General features: G+C 29.9%; 1 protein-coding gene across 2 annotated transcripts in view; it reads right to left on the bottom strand.

Moving 5' to 3' along the window:
- Positions 1-15,868, bottom strand: part of LOC101234335 (switch-associated protein 70) — a 60,841-nt gene extending 44,973 nt beyond the window's left edge. Inside the window, exons 1-4 of one of the 2 annotated variants that reach the window (XM_065807045.1) lie at positions 15,265-15,868; positions 6,384-6,708; positions 2,374-2,569; positions 2,013-2,160 (exon numbers count right to left, since the gene is read on the bottom strand). In XM_065807045.1, the coding sequence (XP_065663117.1) occupies positions 2,013-2,160; positions 2,374-2,569; positions 6,384-6,708; positions 15,265-15,589 (994 nt within the window). In that variant the 5' untranslated portion in view covers positions 15,590-15,868. The remainder of the gene's footprint in view (positions 1-2,012; positions 2,161-2,373; positions 2,570-6,383; positions 6,709-15,264) is intronic. The other variant, XM_065807046.1, reaches the window with a different exon arrangement.
- Between the last annotated feature and the right edge of the window lie 3,050 nt (positions 15,869-18,918).

Raw genomic sequence — 18,918 nt, 5'->3', positions numbered from 1 at the left:
AAGGTGATGAAAATGAACAACTAGGAGATCTATCTGTTAGACCAAGAAGGACACCAGATATCAATACTAAGGCAACTTGTCTCAAGGATCTTATTGATTGGAATGAAGCTTTTGAACCACCTTTGACTTGTTGCATGACAACTAAAGACATCAAAGAGTATTTATTTAAACCAATGATTGTACCAAACTGGTGCTGCCACACTCAAGCTGTCGAAAGATGTGTAAAAAAAGTTACCCAGGCATGCGAAAATGTTTTTACAAAAGATAGAAGAGATGGTTGGATTAAAGGACTAGAGTTATCACAGAAGTTGATGTCACGTAATCTATCTAAACAAAACCTTATTGGCTTGACAATGTTTAAGAATTAATCTTTATTGTACTTTATTTTAATAAATGCCAGTAAATATTGTGTGGATCTATATAAAAGTTTTATTTTTAGTTCCAAAACAACCTAATTTTGCAGTTTCAGTGGTAGGCAGTGGGAGGGGGCAAACCTCTTTATTTGTTTTTACAAAAATATTTTTTTAAAAAAAAAAAAAGAAATGGCGTTTTTTTACGTTTTATAAGTTATTTTTTTTTAATACTTCCATTTTTTAAGTTTTTACCTCCCCTCCCCCCCCGGGCTTTTGGTGAAATAGTCTCATTGACTCCCTGGTAGCTAAAACTTTTTTTTTTTTTTTTTTTAACGGTTCTGAACTTTTAATATTATACCTCACCCTTTTTTAAACTATGCAAAGTAAAATTCAAAAAAAAAAAAGTATGACACACCCTAATATATATATATATATATATATATATATATATATATATATATATATATATATATATATATATATATATATATATATATATATATATGTATATATATATATATATCCACACACACAAATTAACCAGACCTCCAAACCTCTGTAAATAGGCCATTTTTCAATTTAGGGTAATATGGCCACATATTGACTTGGTTGATAAATTTGTAAAATTTTTTTTTATCAGTTGCAATATACCATGCACATACAAACTAAAGAAAGGTTACAAACACAGTAACTACCTAATAGAGCAAGTTCCTGAGGCTATAAAGGCAATTGCTGTTGGTATTCAGGTCAAAAGGGCCTTTGAGACCTACAAAGTTTCCTGATCAACTCTTAGAAATTATCTATGTGGCCAAGACCAAAAATATGCAGACACCTTGTTGAACTGCTATTTCTACTGAGTATAAGCTTGTCATTACTCAATATTGAGCAATGACAAAGCACTTCATCACAAGGATGAAGATTTTGGGATCTGGCTGCGTTAAAACAATTTATCAAATGTACCCTTCACAAATAAAAGAGAACTTCTCATGGCAAGATTTGACTTCCTGATTTTTTGAAAAGGCAACACCACCTAACCTTTACAGAGAATTAGAAAGAAAATTTTAAAGAGCCGTGCAACTGTAAGTGAAGAGCAGCTTATTGTTTATTTTCAACAATCTGCACAACCTAATCATGAACATTGTCTTTCTAATGTAATGAACTTTGATAAGACTAATCTCAGCTAAAACCCTGGCTCCAAGGAAAAAACAGAAAGGCCACAAGATACCATTATAAAGATTGAAATGCCTTTGAAATTTGTATATTGTTTGTATTTTTTTGTATTTGCATTTATTTTGAACTTAGTTTTACACATCTAGTTTTAGGATTTGAAACTTCCTTTAATTTCATAAACATGTATTGCAATGTTATGTTGTTTAAATTAGGTTTTTTTGTTAAATGGCCTAAATACACTATAATTTGATTTTTTTTAAATGATTTTTATATATAGAAATTAGTTAAAGTTTTAAAGCCACATAGCTGATTTTCATATATAATGTGCATTTGGAAAAAAGTAATTCTCAAATATAATCTACAAGTTTATAGCTTTTGTATTTAGCAAATTATTGAAAAAAAAAAGTCAAAATGTAGCCATATTACCCCATCTGATGGTATTATATGAATTAATGTCAGTAACAAATATCTAATAAACATTGTTATTACCAATACATAGTTGGATAGCTGATATCCATTCATTCATTGATTTAAGATCAAGAGCTTCTATTTCATAATTAACACCTTTGATGCCACAATTCAACAGAAATCGAAATCTGTTACTTTTCATATCAAATAAAGGTTCAATTATTACTGCCTATGTCAACAAAAGTGAAAACATCTTTATTTACACACTAAATATATATTATGTTAGATTTACATGGTATAAAAAAATATTGAATGTGGAAATTAAAAAACAGATAGGAGGAAACATGTAGATACAGATAAACAATAAACAACACCCTGAAGATCTTAGCGACTTTATAAATGATAAACTATTAGGTGTAAATTACTTCTTAAAAAAGCTTACCTTATTAATGCAGATTGAACCTTTTTTTTTTGCTCCTTTAGTTTTACCATCATAATAAAACAAATTGTCAGGCGTGAGAACAAACCATCGTTCTTTCATTGATTTAATCCGATGGCCTTTCTTTACTAAGAATCCACTTTTTACTATTTCCAAGATATAATAATTAAGAATGGACTCCAGACCATCTTTATATATACTAAAAAAAAATAATTTACAAACTTGATTTTTTAACATAAAATATCAGATTTTTTTTGAACTTTTCTCTCTGTATACTAACATTAGATACTTTGATTTTTCTTTTCCATTCAATTCATTACAGCGACTGGTACTCAAATAATTGCCTTAACTCATCAAAAAAGAAAAATACAACAAGTATAAGACTTCACGGAGCTGAACACTTATTAAAGCATTGACAGCAAACATGGATGAGGTTGCTAATAAACTTTTAAAGTGGAAAAATTGTTTTGATAATTGTTTTATCTCCACATCAAAAATTAAAAAGAAATTCTGTTCAAGCTGGCTTATCAAACTGTTGTACTCCGTGGAACAAAATAGTTTGATAAGCCCAGGTTTTCTTTAACACGTTTGGGATTTGGTCTAAAAGTTGGTCATAATGAAAGCGGTATTGTTTAAAATTATATTGCAAGTTGGAATTCCTGGAAATAAACGTCATCATACATTTATGATACTTTTGTGAATGAGAATGTTGTACCAGTTCATTGAATACCAGTTCAAATCTTACAAATACAAGCTCAAATCCTACAAATACAAGTTTAAATTTTTTAAGAACACTTTCAAGCCATGCTTTGACCTTAAAATTCAACAGCGCTTCATGTTGTACTATACTTATCATAATTTAACAATTGTAAACTTTACTAGGAAGATTACCATCCAAGGTTTACAAGCTCCTAAAGCTTTTACCCACAATGAAAATGAGGGTTTCTACCAGAGTTTTGCTAACCGAGGTAAGTTGCTTCCACCAAGATTTAAGAGCCTCACCTGCCCAGGATCTGCAAGAAAAAGTTTACAGTAGAACATTTTAAAAAGAAGATTTTTCTTTCTCTGTTCATTCCGTTTTTCCGTTGCGTTGCATCTGACTTTTTAAAACTGTTTGTTTATTTTCAAAAAAATTTTTTAGATCAATTAGTTATTTTATTTTTGCTTTTGACAAAAATCAAAAAGTTGTTATTGTTGTATAAATTAAAACTAAAATCAAAAATCAAAAACTACAATAAAAAAATTTAGCTATTAAACAACTTATTGACCAACACCAACACCTAACCAACACCAACACCTAATTTAACTATAAACCTCAAGACTCACTTAAGATATTCTTGCTAACAAATTGAATTAAAATCTCAACATTTTAACATGCTTTCCAACAAACTATATCAAACATTGTACATTCCACCTACTATAAACCCAACAGACCTGCTTGAATATTGGCCAGGTGAAAGAGGCAAGACTGCTTATCTACACAAAAGATGCAACGCTGTGATCCGCTCTTTTGCTTTAGCTGTCAAAATACTACTTGAAAAAGTAGCAGCTCTTGAAAAAACCAAAACCAACCCGCAAATTCAACTTGCTAATTGCCAACTGTCGGCAGATCATCCATCCACTCCACAGTCTCAAACAATCTTAAAGTCATTTACCTCACAATTAGCCAAAACTGGGTCAACCACTAACAATGCTGTCATAGATACCGTGAAAACAAGCACTAGACTTGAATAACTAAAAGCTTAAAGGGTCATTATTACCGGGTTTCCTAAAGCAGCTGGTACCAATGCTTTCACCGTTGATCAATAGGTTAAAAATATTTTGCATTATATACACTACTCAGCTTCTTTCAGAGTTGTAGGATGCATTCTGGCTATTATTTATAACAAAATCAACAAAATTTGTTGATTTTTCAACAAAATTTGTTGATTTTGTTATAAATGATAACTGAGTAGTGTATATAATGCAAAAAGAAGCTGAGTAGTGTATATAATGCAAAATATTTTTAACCTATTGATCGGCGGTGAAAGCATTGGTACCAGCTGCTTTAGGTGATTTAATCACCGCCAAACACTAGCACATTTACTACTTACACTGCCGCAATACTTACTCAACCAGCTCTCCCGTCTTTCATTTTCGAATTTGTAATCAATGAAACTCGTAATGGTCTTCTAGCAGTAGCCAAAAACCTGGCTACAAATGAGGCATACAAAAGTGTATTCATACGGTATGATCAAACTCCCTCAGATCAAGAGCTTTTAAGCAAATTAAACAACGAAAAGTACAAACTCAACAACGGCCAATAATCAACTACTCGCAATCACCCACTTAACAAAGAGGTGTTTTCAAACCGTCACTAAACTGATTCTACACTAACGCCTCATCTCTACACCCTATTAAAATCACCAAAACTTGCTTTATTGAATCCTCAGCACCTGTTCTTCTAAACTACAACATATATAGAAAAGATCGCTGTGGTCGTGGAAGAGACGTAGCGATTTATGTTAAGAGCAGTACTAACGCAAGCAAAGTCGACCATTCTTAATTACACGACATTTTTCAATAAGGTCTGTTTGATTTACATCTACACCAACACGTTTGTGATCCCACCTTTGAAATATACCTGATAAATAATAATACAAAAAATACTTGAAAAAAGATCATTTAAAAATACTTATAGAAAGCGCATAAAACTAAATTTTAGAAGTGTTTCATTTAAAATTTTAAAACTTTTCAAATTAATAAATAAAAACCAGGATATTTATTTGTTTTATTAAGAAACCTATAAAAACTTAGATTAAAACTTAGGTTTAAAAATTAGAGTAAAACAATCTAATAAAGACGTTAAAGCTTGGTTTCCAATAGTTGTAGGAATGTTATACAACTGTTGTACACCATTTTATAATAGAACATTGCGCAACTTAACGTCGGTTGTGCAACAAAATGGTGCAAAACAAAGGCTGCGGAAACAGAATCAAATTAATTTCGGCAACAACTTTGTACAACAAAATTGCACAATTATTCTACAACATTTTTACAACTATTGGAAACTAAGCTTTAACGTCTTAATTAGTGTTTTTCTCAAATGTTCAGACCTACGTTTTTATACGTTTTTATACGTTTTTTAATCAAGATAAAATTATCAATCAATAAATATTAATAAAATCAATCATAAAAAAAGTGGTGGTGGAAAATGCATAGGCGGAAGGGATTCCGTTCTTTCTAAAAAATTTCAAATTTTTTAAAATGAAATTTAAACGTTAGGATAGAGCGGGGCAAGTTGAACCCGGGGGCAAGTTGGGCAGTTTTTCAAAAACTATGCATCACATGACAAAACATTTTTTGTAACGGTAACATTAATAATAAAGTTTTTAAATCGGGCTTCAAATTTCAAGATAGTTATATAAAATAATATTTTCCTATTTTATGATGTTTTCTTACTATTTAATTTTTTCTCTTTTCTTACTTATGTGGTTAAAGTGCATAAACTAAAAAGTTTGTAAATTATACACACGCTTACTGTTAGTAAAAGTTTTATTGATGATTTACTCAATTTTCGTACCATGCATATTCTTTCATTTATCGATTGCTCAACTTAACCTACACTATTGCTCACCTTACCCCGCTGGGGCAGTTTAAGCAGCTCCGCATACTTTAGGCAATATCTTATTAAAAAATCAAAATTTATACTTTTCTCTTAAAGCTTATAGCAGGTTAAATTATCTTTCAAATAGTGAAAAATTATGTAAATCCGACGCACAGTTCATGGGATCTGTTAGATTTAATAAAAATTGCTAAACTAGCCCCACTCTACAATATTAATAAAAATTTTAAAAAGTTAATAAACTTTTTTTTGCATCTCTGACTAAAAATTTACTAAGTTTGTGAAAGGTTACACTGCTTGTGGCACGCTTGCAAAAGGTTACATTGCGTGTGGCACTCTTGCAAAAGGTTACACTCATTTGACACTCTTGGTTATTGTTAGGTAATTTTAAATTAGATAAATACATTACCATGAAAAATTATTCTGAATAATACAATTTGATTCCAAACACTCTACAAGTTCCCAAAAGTTTAACTCTGTCTTATTTGTATAACTATCCAAGGAAGCTTTGGTCCATGGAGTTCCGATACCTTGCATAAATACTTGTAACAAAAAAACAGTTTCTTCAATGTCAATGAATCCTGACTCATTAATGTCAATTTTATTAAAGGCTCTCCATATATGAAACACTTCTTCATCCTGAAGGATCTTTGAAACATATTTCTTTTTATCTTGATTAGTTACAGTCCAACAAAAAGGGTCAAAGTCATCAAAGTTTACATTTAGATCAGGAGCTAAATTTTAAAACAAAAATAATTTTACTGCCTAATAATTGTGTTTTATTATTATTTTTTTTTTCAAAATATATTTAGATAACATATAATACTTTCTAGATTACAAAATGATATTGGATTAAACATTTTTTCAAATAAAAAATGTTTTTTGGGGTTTTGACCATTTACAGGATACCTAATATTAAAAAAAAAAGTTCTGTAGAACTATGACAATATGGTAATCAAAAAAAAAAAAAAGACAATGAAATTGTATTAAAATTTTAAAGAAAATAATAGTTTTATAAAATTTAGCTGGAAAATGCAGATAAATCAGCACAAAACTATTTTCTGTGTTAATCACAATGTGTATTATCTGGTAAAATTAATTGGCCATTTTCTGATTTTTTTTTTTTTTTTTTTTTTTTTTGTTATTCACCTCCTCAAGGCCGATAAAGCCACTACAGATGAGGAGGTTACTTAATAGTGGTTATAACCCTCTCTCAACTCTATAACTCCGAAACACAAACCTTGACAAACAAGGCCGCTGCGCGGAGAAACAAGTTGAGCGCGGTACTACCAGGGACGTGGTGGGGATCGAACTCGGAACCTCCCGCTTATGAAGCGAGCGCTTTACCACTACACCACTACCGCATCGATTACCGATTTAAAAGAACTAATATTTTGCGGTTAAAACAATTTAATTTTTACGCTTGTTACGCTCTCATCAGTAAAGGCTTTTTAAACATTAGTAATATTAATTGAAATAGTATGAAAAAAGATTACTGCCCCATGCCAAACCCTCAGTCGATGCAGCAGCAGTCCCTTGTAGCAGCATGCTGTAAGATAATCGATGTAGCAATACTCCCTTGTAGTAGCAGGCTATAAGATAGTCGATGTATGTACTAAAGCCAATAAATAATTACTTACGCTTATATTAAAAAGTCACCACTTTGAACAAGTCTCCGCACGAGAGCGCTGCAAGCGAAAAAATAAAATTATTTTGAACCACTTAACTGTAGATTTACCGAAAACTGTTTACACATGGGCTATATTTACAATCCGATTATGCATGTGCTTATATTGTCCATCAAATCTCAAGTGAAATGCATAAAAAGCTTGTAAACTATATACTACATAGCAATAATAAAGTAGGATTTGTGATTGAAGAATCTCTCGATTGGTAGAAATTTTGCTCTTTGAAATTGCTGGCGAGTAAACATTCCAAAAGTATGAGTATATTTTTTAACTTTATCGAATCAATAAACATATAAGTCACTTCGATTGCAAACTCTCGCCAACTTTGCTTACTTTACTAAACTTTTGCCCAGTGGGGATGCGTCGTTGGGCATACAGGGAAGGACGTTCTCCCAGTGGGGGACGTCCGTCCGGCGTCTTACAAACGTCTCCACGTGCCTACTGGAAGGTAAGTTTATATTGTATTGTTATTATCAATACAATGTTAATATACATATAGTGATGGCAGAGATAATAAAAGGAGGCTCAACAACAATAATAATAATACTTTTCCTCCCTAAGACCAATATTGTTCTTAAACACACAAGCATACGAACACAGTTCCGTGTTACGTTACACACAAAAAAATATAAGATAATAAACGTAGCGGCTTAAACATACTCAGAACACAACAGTTTATATATTATAACTTTTTACAGGTAAGTTTTTAAAGTAAAGCTTTTTTAAATGAGTAAAAAATCTATACTCATTTTACATATTTTATGTGAAATTTTTATGTAATATATACTATAGGTTATACCAATACCAAGTTGTTTTTATTTGTTTGTAATCTTTTTTTTACTTTTTAGTGTCATCACCATTTTTCTTTATTTTCATTTATTTAAATTCAGTGAACTCGATTCTTAAAGAATTTAAAATTGTTTGTATCAAGAAAAACCATGTTAAAGAAAGTTAGTTGGATACTTTTTTTCTAATCAATTTCTTAAATAAATACTAATATCGTTTTGTTTTATATCATTTTTATTGTTTCCTGTTTTTTTTTTTTTTTTTTTTGTAATAGTTTTAACACATATAGTAGTTAATCATTATTCGAAACAAAATTTAATTTCAAATATTTAATAATTATATATAATAATTATGTTTAATAATTATAGTTTCTAAATTGTATTAGTTTAATTGATGTTGTAATTAGTAGGTTTAATCTGTAACGGAAATATCCGTGATTCACGGACCGTGAAGTCTTAAAAGCGACAAACCGCCGCTATGGGTCCCAGATAGGAGGTTAACCAAAAAGTTGTGAATAGAAAATAAAAAGTGTGTACTTAAAGTTAGCAAAATACATATTTATTTACTCCTGGTGTCTAAATGTGGTGAGAAGAACCCCAGATGGCCCAATATATACAGGGCAGGGACCGGTAATGATGACTATCCATTTGAATTTACTGGTGCCGTGGTAAATTTTGAAATATCGGATAAGATACGGAAAACAGAGCAGCGGGCATTGGCTTACATGGTTCAAAGAGATAAGCAAGTTTGTGGTTCAGTTTAGATTAGGTTAATGAACGCTTATATTTTTTAGTCAAAAGTTCTCATGCTATTGAGCCAAATGAAGTTTCATGTTAAAACAGGAAAAGAAGCTAAACGTTTTAATTGTTAGATGTTTAAATGAAAAATAACGTTTCCATTGTTCGATGCTTAAATAAGCGTTTTAAGCAAACCAAGAACACCCTGCGAGTTTGAAATAGCTATTTTCTTATTGGATGTTGCACAGATAATAATTGTGAACAACATTAACACCAAGATCACGTTTAGATTTACACTCGATTAAATTGTATTTGAAGCCTGCTTTGTCTGTCATGCTTAAGGGCAAGCAAGAATCATTTAATTCATCGTTGATTAAAGTTTTGTTACGCAGCATGCGACAATATCTGTTAAAAAACAAGTATTTCCATTTGTCTAAATAAAAGCTAATTTTCCAGTATTTAGCCCAGTATTAAAGCCAATTAAAAGGAATTTGATGGTCAATAAACTTAGTGTTATTAGCATAAAGTTTGCAATAGTTGAGTAGGGCAGACATATTGTTTATAAAGTTAAGGAACAGTAGTGGTCTAATACCAGAACCCTGAGGTAAATCTCTAAGGGCATTTAGCCAATTCGATTCTGAATTTCCAAGAAAACTTTGCTGGTTTTGATTGGAGAAAAGTTTATCTGCTCGTTCGGAGATGTATTTGCTAAAACTATAAGCTTTGGCGAATCTTGACTTAATCTGACTTAAATTTTGCAGCTAAATTAGTCTAGTTTACTTTTGAAGAGTTAAAGGCAATTTTATGCAACGAGAAGTATTATTGAATGCTTAAATAATAGTTTGACATTGTGGGGCCCCAAAAAAACGAGAAGACTTTATTTTTGTTATTTTATAGTTTTTACGATTGAAATATTTCAAGTTAGAATTTTTTTATAAAAAGTTGAATAATGAATAGTCACAAGTTTAACTATAACTTTCATGATAACTTTTATGGTAACTTTCAGTGCCAACAACACTTGAGGGGCCAGAGTTGGCCCCCCTACTTTTTTTCTAAAGAGCTTTTTTTTTAATAAATTTCTAGATATAAAGGATTTTTTTCCGAAATTGATGATTGTTCCCCTCCACTTCGAAACCTATACCATCGGCCCTGCCTTTCATTGCGATGTTTGGTAACTTTTAAACTTTTTATTTTTTAAAAACCTTTTCGATTTTTGGCTTAAAATGCAGATGCTTAAACAATTAAAATCTGCTTGGTCGTAATCCTATCTTAACAAGCATTTTAAACTTATTAACTTTGGGTGCAAGTATTTCTCTATCCAACTGTCAAAAAAGTTTACTTTTTAAAGTGTGACCAAATGGGGAGGGAATTGTTTTGAAAATATTAGCGAGAATATAAGGGTCATCAGTAAAAACTATTAAAACTTGCTATGTCTTGCATGTAGTGTAAATAACGTTTTCATGTTCCCATTCAATTTATTGGTAGAGCACAGCAGTAACGGATGCAGGAGTTTTTAATGGAGGGGATGTTAAAACATTTTTGTATAATTTTGTATATTTTGTTTCAGTGCGCGTAAAATATAACCTAAATAAAAAAATAAAATTCCTTGATCCAAAATACCATATAAAAGAATACCACATATTTTTTAATCTAAATATTTCTTGTGCCTAAGGCTCGTACTACTTACGCGTATACGCGTTAGAGACTTTTACGCGCACAATGACTGACTTAATTTAAAAAAATTAAATTCCTCAAACCAAAACATTTATTAATTAAAAAGAAAAACTGGTTCGAAAAATATTTCAATATTATATAATATTAAAATATATTAAAAACAAAATAAATATTTATCTTATCTAATTTTTCTTTCAAGAAAACAAAAAAAGAAAACCTAATACTATAAAAAAGGCTTTATTTCATTATTACAGATTTAACAAAGATAAAACTTCAGGGGTAAGTGTTTTTTCATTTTCAACACTGTATTTTTTAAAACAAGTGTTTGATATTACAGGATCACTTCGAATCAACAAGTATTGGTACTGGTGTTTCATAACATTCTTTCTAGATATCTTGGCTGTATGGTTTAATCTAGCTTTGCGAATTTCTTTATTTCAAGCATCTTGTGACTCTTCAGAGAAGTAACCAATTGGTAGTTCTAATGTCTCAGATATCTGCACACCATGTTCCAAGAGTTTATGAACAGTTGGGGAATCACATACCAGCAATAGTTTTTGAGTATAAGAGCTGTAGTTTCATAGCAATACTGGCCAAAACTTTCAGAGTTCAACTCATAACAGGAGCATACTGCTATTAGGATTGTCCTCAATCTAATAATTACATATACTGCCACTCCCGTTATATCAGCGAAAGTTTCAGCATTTTCAAATGGTCTTCTGGCAGTGTTTCCATCGTTAGTGTTGCCAAAACTCTGTTTGGGCATATCAACTATAAGACTTAGCTCTTCTCTAAACCTCAGTTGAATATTCGTTTTTTTACTTTTTACTAATGCTTTTTCAGCAGGGGATTCGGCAAAGTATTTTTTAATGTCTAATTTATATCCTAAAGGTAAAATATATTCAAAACATCTGAGCCAGCAATGCAGAGTCGAAAGACCCAAAGATGAAGCTTTTTCATTGATTGGTTTAGATCTGATCAATGCTGGGTAATTAAGTTCACTGGGCTTAGCTCCGCAAACATTACATGATTGCGAGGACAGAGTGTTAGTGAGGGCATTAACCACTTTACCATCAAACATGGTTAAATCTAGTTTGAACTTAAATCTGATAGTCGTATCCGGTTTGCCTTCCTCTACTTCTAACTTTACTTCAAACTTGACTAGTCTATTTATTTCTGCTTTTAAAAGTTCAAATTCGTTTCTTATCAATTCTTCCGTTTCTTTTTGATATTGGAGATGGAGGGGTCTACAGCAATGTGTACTAGAGGGCTTTTTATTTAACCATACATTTTTGTTCATGATGGTTAATTTAAGTGGAACAACAGCTGTCTGGAAAAGACTTTGTTCATTAACTTGGGCTTCACCAATATTTGTATCAGTGTATTTTTGTTTATAGACACTTTGACTGGAGGCACCATCAAAACCACATTTAAAATGAAGTAGACCTTTAAACCTCCCCCCGATTTCAGCAAACATTCTCAGTCTTGGCATTCCGTAAAATTTAATATCCTTGTCAGAGTATGATTAAACATACCCTGTAGAGAAGTTGAAGCAGATGTTTCTGTCACAATTAAACCCTCAGGATAACATTTGTGTCTCTCATTCTTAATTTCATGAAGTGAAGGATAAGTATCTGCATTATGTATTATCGATGAATTTCTAATAATTTGATACTGTTCATCAGAAAGGTCACACTGAATTTTTAAGATCAAGGCATCTTCGGTTTTCATTTTTATCGGAAAATTTATCTTTTTGATTTTATCTTTTTCAGAGTTTGTAGCACTTTTCACAAGATCAACGAATTCTTTTTTGCTAGGATCTCTAGTGGCTTTTTTTATTGAAGCTAATGCCAATGCTTCAGCAGAATGTTCAGCCAATTTGGCAACCTTAAACAAGATAATATTTAATATTTAAGCTTGTAAACTATTTTTTTAACTGGGTTGAATTTAATTTATTTATTAATACCTTAGATCTTCTGCTTCTATCACCTAAATCTTCCATATTTAATAATATTTACTTGGTTGAACAAAGATATTACTGTTAACAAAAAAAATGATGCAACATTTTTTTTGTTAACAGTAATATCTTTGTTCAACCAAGTTCGCTCGTCTTCTAAAAGTCTAGAGAAGGTTCTTGCATACTTCCGCAACTTTGATCGGAATTTACATTTAAATATTATTAGAGTTTTCTTTAGATTTATCATTTCAGGTTTTTTAATACTTTCATAGTATAGACCCTTCAGTCTACAAAACTCACGTAGAAGAGCCTCGAGTAAGTTATCCTGATTAATTCCTAACTCTTGAATTATAGGAACTAAATGTATTCTTTTCATGTTGAATGTAAGCAATGAACTATTTTAAGTTATTTTATACACAAGTTTTAATTTTAAAACATGCACTATGCCATCAAACGTTGCATATATTGGTTTTTGAGGTTTGATAATTAGCACCATCTGCATGAGCATGAGTTTTTTACTAATAGGAACTAAATGTATAATTTGTGTAATGAATGAAAGCAATGAACTAATATTCGCTACTTTATACGGCAAGTTTTAATTAAAAACGAAAAAAAAAAAACACAAAAAACCCGAAGTATTTGAAAGGTCTTATTTTAATTGGGGCAAGTTTGGGCAAATGATTTTTATTTTTTCTGCTTTCATATATACCTATTAATGGGAAAATATTAAAACTACCATGGAATCTAGTGGAATCGTTTAGTTTTTAAACTAAACTCATAATTAAACTAATTTAAAAAAATCAATTTATGACACATTTTTGAGATCTCAGTAATGAAAAACTAAAAACAAAATTTATTGTCAAAAATGTTGTTAGTAGTTGCCAAACATCTTAAACATATGACTTCAAATTAAATTTTGAACTGTTTTTAGCCATGTCAATCTTAAAAGAGTGACACAAAAGCTAGATTTTTTTGAACGATTTTTCCGATAAATAAAATAAAATAAATAAGTCTCGGAAAAAGGCGTATAAATTGATGAAATCTTGAAAATTGTTCACAAAAAAGTTAATTATTGACTTTTAGTGGTATTTAGTAACATTATAGTTAAATTAAATAATTTCCAGCAAAACTTTTTTTATGGGGGGTTTTTTGCCGTTTTTTATGGATTTTGACTCACTGTGCGGTGCTCTGTGATAAGACCGTAAGGACTTCTGGGAACACCTAAAATAACTAAAACAAAAAAACAAAAAAAAAATCTGCAAACATTATTACTTCAGAATGTTTAAGGCTTGATGGTAAGTTTAAATTAGAACCCAAATTATTAAATATACGATTTATCTGACAGTTTTCCATGTCTGGAGGGTCATCTCCTTTTTAGCAACGACCATTTTGTATCGTAAATTTTTAGGCATCTGTATTTTATTAGTAAATACCTTGTTAGTTATTTACCAATTTTAATAAAATTTTAATACGTTTATTTTTAGCGGTTCACGATTTAATTACTTTACGATCTTCTAAATCCGAGTATAAATCGCTGTTTTAATTATATTTTTTTATTAAATAACGAAAAACGCTTTATTAAATTGTTATGACAAACAAAAAGTAATAAACCATAAATTTAAAATAAAAAAACAATCAATCGCAAAATTAATGCTTCTCACTTCCCTAAACCTACTTATTTTACATTTCTTCATGTTGCTTATGTTCCATTCCTTTGAGTTGCTTATTTCCAATTCAAAAAAAAAATTTAGTTAAAGATAAAATTAATTGAAAAGCATTTAGAAAAAAATTTGCTAATTACCAACTATACGAGAGCGTTTGATAAGATTTTTTCTTTAGTAGAAAATGCAACGATAAAATTGTATTAAACAAATTGGCTTAACGAATTTGATAAAACCAAGATATAGGTGTATTTAAAAGAAATAGAAAACTAACAAAAAAACAGAAATCCATTTTATTGGTATATAAACTTAATACATATATTAAAGTTTATATACCAATAAGTTTAGAAGGTTAACTCTAAACTTAATATATAATATAATAATTAAATCTAAATATAATAAATAGTTAAATTTAAATAAACTTTACAGTTTAGTCTCGTTTATTTCATGTACTGTGTGATTCACAAGATATATGGAATAAACGAGATTCACAACTATAAATTTTCCTTTATTTTACTCCATTTTAATTTAACACAGAAACGTCTTGTTTCATTAGTGATGTTTTTTACGATTAGATTACTATGTATAATTTAATTTAGTACTAACATACCATTAATTTTTATTAATAATCAAAAATTAACACATTTGTGGTTTTAAACTGTTAATTTTTACCTAAACCTCACAATTTCGGTGAAATTCAGAAGGTGAGAGCTTTTTTAACGTTAATGGTGAAGTTATTTAACGTTAATCTTCCATTAAATTAAAAAAATCAATGAAAAACACTTACCATTCACAAGAAGTTCATCTTCAATAAAGGTAACTAGCTCTTCAAACGTTATATGATGATTACCAGGTTTAAATAAAACTAATGACTCGGTATTATAATCCAATAGTAAAATATTACTTATGTTAGCACATAATATTTGTAATTTCGTTTTAGCCAGAGTATTAAAATCCTGCATTTCAAAAACCTGCAAAGTGTGTTTCAAACCATTACGAGTATAATAAGGCAACGTTCTCTTCGGAGATAATACCAGACTGGTCTTTGAGTGATCTAATTTATTACTTTCTTCTTCCTCTTGCGAAAAAGTTAAAGGGTTCTTTTGATTCATGATAGAGCAATTTCTAATGAATCAAATTACAAAAGTAAAATAATAAAACTAAAATTTATTAATCAAGCATAATGTTTAAAACGGTTAAAACGGTTTAAAAGTTTATAGTTGTTTGAATATTCAAATATATAAACAAATCACATTTCCCGATACGTATAACGTCATTTTGTAAACAAGTAACAGCAACAGAGCTATAATAAATTTCAAGGTTTATTATTAGAAAAAATATAGTTGAAAACGTCTTAACATTTTTTAGAATTTTTAAAGGATTTAAATATTGTTGTTTGTTTTGAATGATGTCGTCACGACGTAGTTTAACGTGAACAGTAATTAAAACAATCTTTCGCACCTCAATGTTTTGCTTTTAGTGAGAAAGTGTACTATAATTGCACATATGTGTATAAAAAAAGTTTTAAATGTATGGTATTTTAAAATACATATTTTTTTATTAAACACTTCGATCAATACTAAGTCATAAAAAAGTTGATTTAAAAAATTTAAATATTTTTTACTTAGAAATATTGTAATGAAATATTAGACAAAAGCTCCGTTAAGCTTAACGGAGGGAGGTGAATACGGCTGCAGCGCAGAATAAAAAATTAAAAATGTCGATAATTAATAAGTAGTATGGAATTTTTCTTTAAGTTAATGCAATTAACTTAATAGTTATTTATTCTGAAATCGCCAAACTTTTTTTGTTTAAAATGATAAACTAGCTTTAATTAGTTTATAAATATACTACCGAATATTATTGGTTTATAAATAGTTTATAAATAGATTGGTACAGTTTAATTAAAGTTGACTTTCAAATAAGTTTTAATAAAAACAAGCCTGTCTCAATGGATCAATTAATATAGTTGGTTAAAGCTATTGAATTTATATAATTGAGGGTAGTTTTGTGCTTTTGGGATTTGTACGCGACTGTGTAGGCGTATAATAGAAGATTTAAGCAAATAAAATTCTCTCATATAAAGTTATTTACTACGAAAGAATTTAGTTAATTATAATCAAAAAACTGAATGAATTAAATGCTTGCAACAAACGTAACTATGAAATACCCCAATTCAAATGAGTTAATTCTTAAAAGTTTTTCAATTTCCATTAGAGAAGAGAAAATTGTGTTTAAAAATATTTTTCAACTTCATCAATAATAAAATGTGTTCATTAAAAAGTAATTTGAAAAACTATTTAAAATTATGAATGATAAGTGAAGATTAAACACTTTTAATGGTAATTTAAAGAAATTGTTTCCTTTGATAACGCAGGTCATGATCTCCTCAAATGTACTATTTGTCAAAGCCAATTTAACCTGTCATTTCAAAAAGGACACAAGTCCATTTATTAAAACTTTTCAAAATCAACAAAAACATGATTTTTATTAAAATAATGTCTACGTTGCTAAAGGAATTAAATATAGGAGTAAATAAAGGAAGAACGTATAGAATAAAACCGGGTCAAACCGCACACCATATCATTCCGCACATTGATCGAAATTATCAAATAAAAGCTAAACGGATATGGCTATGAAAAAAATAAAAATAGATTCAAATACAAAATTATCTCCTCTATTCGAATTGATAAAATTATATGCCTATTCAACTCCATTTTATTCTTCTTTTAAACAACTTTAACGGGGAGTCAAAATTTTTTATACATTTTTTATCGTTGCGAACAAAATGGTTAAACCGAAACTGATATAAAAATAATTTTAGTACTATTTTGTTAGAAATTTAATTTTAATTCTTATAGTTTAATTTTATGCAGTTAGAACAAAAAGTTAAATGAAAAATCGAAAAAGTAAAAATAAATTTTTTTTCTGATAAAATCGTACGCTTTATTAATTACTTAGTTTAGTTTTTTGCAAGTGATTAAGCACCTATCTTTATCTAATTAACTTAGTGTTAATTACGGTTTAATTAAAAATGAACTATAATGTTATTTGTTAATATAATCATCTCTTACTCATTAAAACCAATTGTCATATTACTTCTCAAAATAAACATCACTCACTCACTTTATCTCACTCACTTTAACATGTCAACTAAAAAAACAAAAAGCATACAAAGAAGACGATATACTAGCCACATTAGCTGATATGAAAGAAAATTAAACATCGCTGAGAAAAACTACATTCAAACATGGCGTGCCAGTCTCAAGGCTTGAAGATCGCAAAAATAAAAACAACAAAGGCTTCCATGGCTCAGGTGCAACAACGGTACCCTCTAATGAAACAGAAAGATTGATGGTGAATGCGTTTCAATTACTTGATGACTGGGTTATGGTTTATCACGAGATGAAATCCTAGAATTTGTATGTGGCCACCTTAAAAGCGAAGATCAATTGCACTTTTTCAAAAATTGAAATCCTTGTGAAGACTGGTTTTATGTCTTTATGAAGAGATAGTCAAAGAAATTTCAACAAGAAAAGCGGATAACTTAGCATCTAAATAATTATTTTTTATTTTGAATGTGTCGCCAAACAATATTAACAGACTGGTACAGACTGGTAACTTCTGGGTCGCGTATTTGGAATTGTGATGAAACAAGTTTTTCAGGTGATCAAGGCAAAGCAACAGTAGTGTATCAAAAAGGGGCAAGACGTGCATTTTAACTTACTGGCAACAATGAAAAAATTTATTATACTGTAAACAGTTGCTGCAACGCTGATGGGCATTTTGCATCACCATCTGTGATATACAAAGCCAAAAGAAACTTTTGTCCTGACTGGGCAAAAGGTGGTCCAGGGTGCACCAAATATTCGATTTCAAAATCAGGTTGGATGGAGCACGATAAGTTTATTGAATGGCTGAAAGAAGTATTTATACCAAAACTGAGCAAAATGGTGGTATTCATATTTTAGAATTAGATGGGCATACAAGTCACATAACTTTGGAAGCGGTATTGCTGTGCAAAAAGCACAAAATAAACTTCTCTGTCTACCAGAGAAGTTTATATTGTGCACATATTCTATAACCATTGAATAGAGGTGTCTATTGTCATATCAAACAAACATGGAAATAAATTCTTACAAATTGTCTGAAAAGCGATTGTCTGGAAAGCGAGTTGGAAAGTTGAATATCTTGTGTTAGAGATTGAGAAAGGGAAAAATTGTGGGCCTTAATACTTGCAAAGTCACTGACTTGAGAGCCAAGCCATAAAGTGTGGTGAGCATTAAAGTCACTAAAAACAACAATATTGGCTGAAAAATAAAGAGAAAGGGCTTCGTCCATTCGATCAGAAAAAACATTAAAAAGAGTGCAATCTTGAGATGAAGAATAGCAATATAGAACAAAGAAAAAGATGATAGAGTGAAGCGTGTATAATGTCAGA

Source organism: Hydra vulgaris, chromosome 10 (genome assembly GCF_038396675.1).
Source record: "Hydra vulgaris chromosome 10, alternate assembly HydraT2T_AEP".
In the NCBI taxonomy this organism is placed as follows: Eukaryota; Metazoa; Cnidaria; class Hydrozoa; order Anthoathecata; family Hydridae; genus Hydra; species Hydra vulgaris.
Note: the sequence above shows the minus strand (reverse complement) of the source record. Positions and strands in the feature narration are given on the sequence as shown.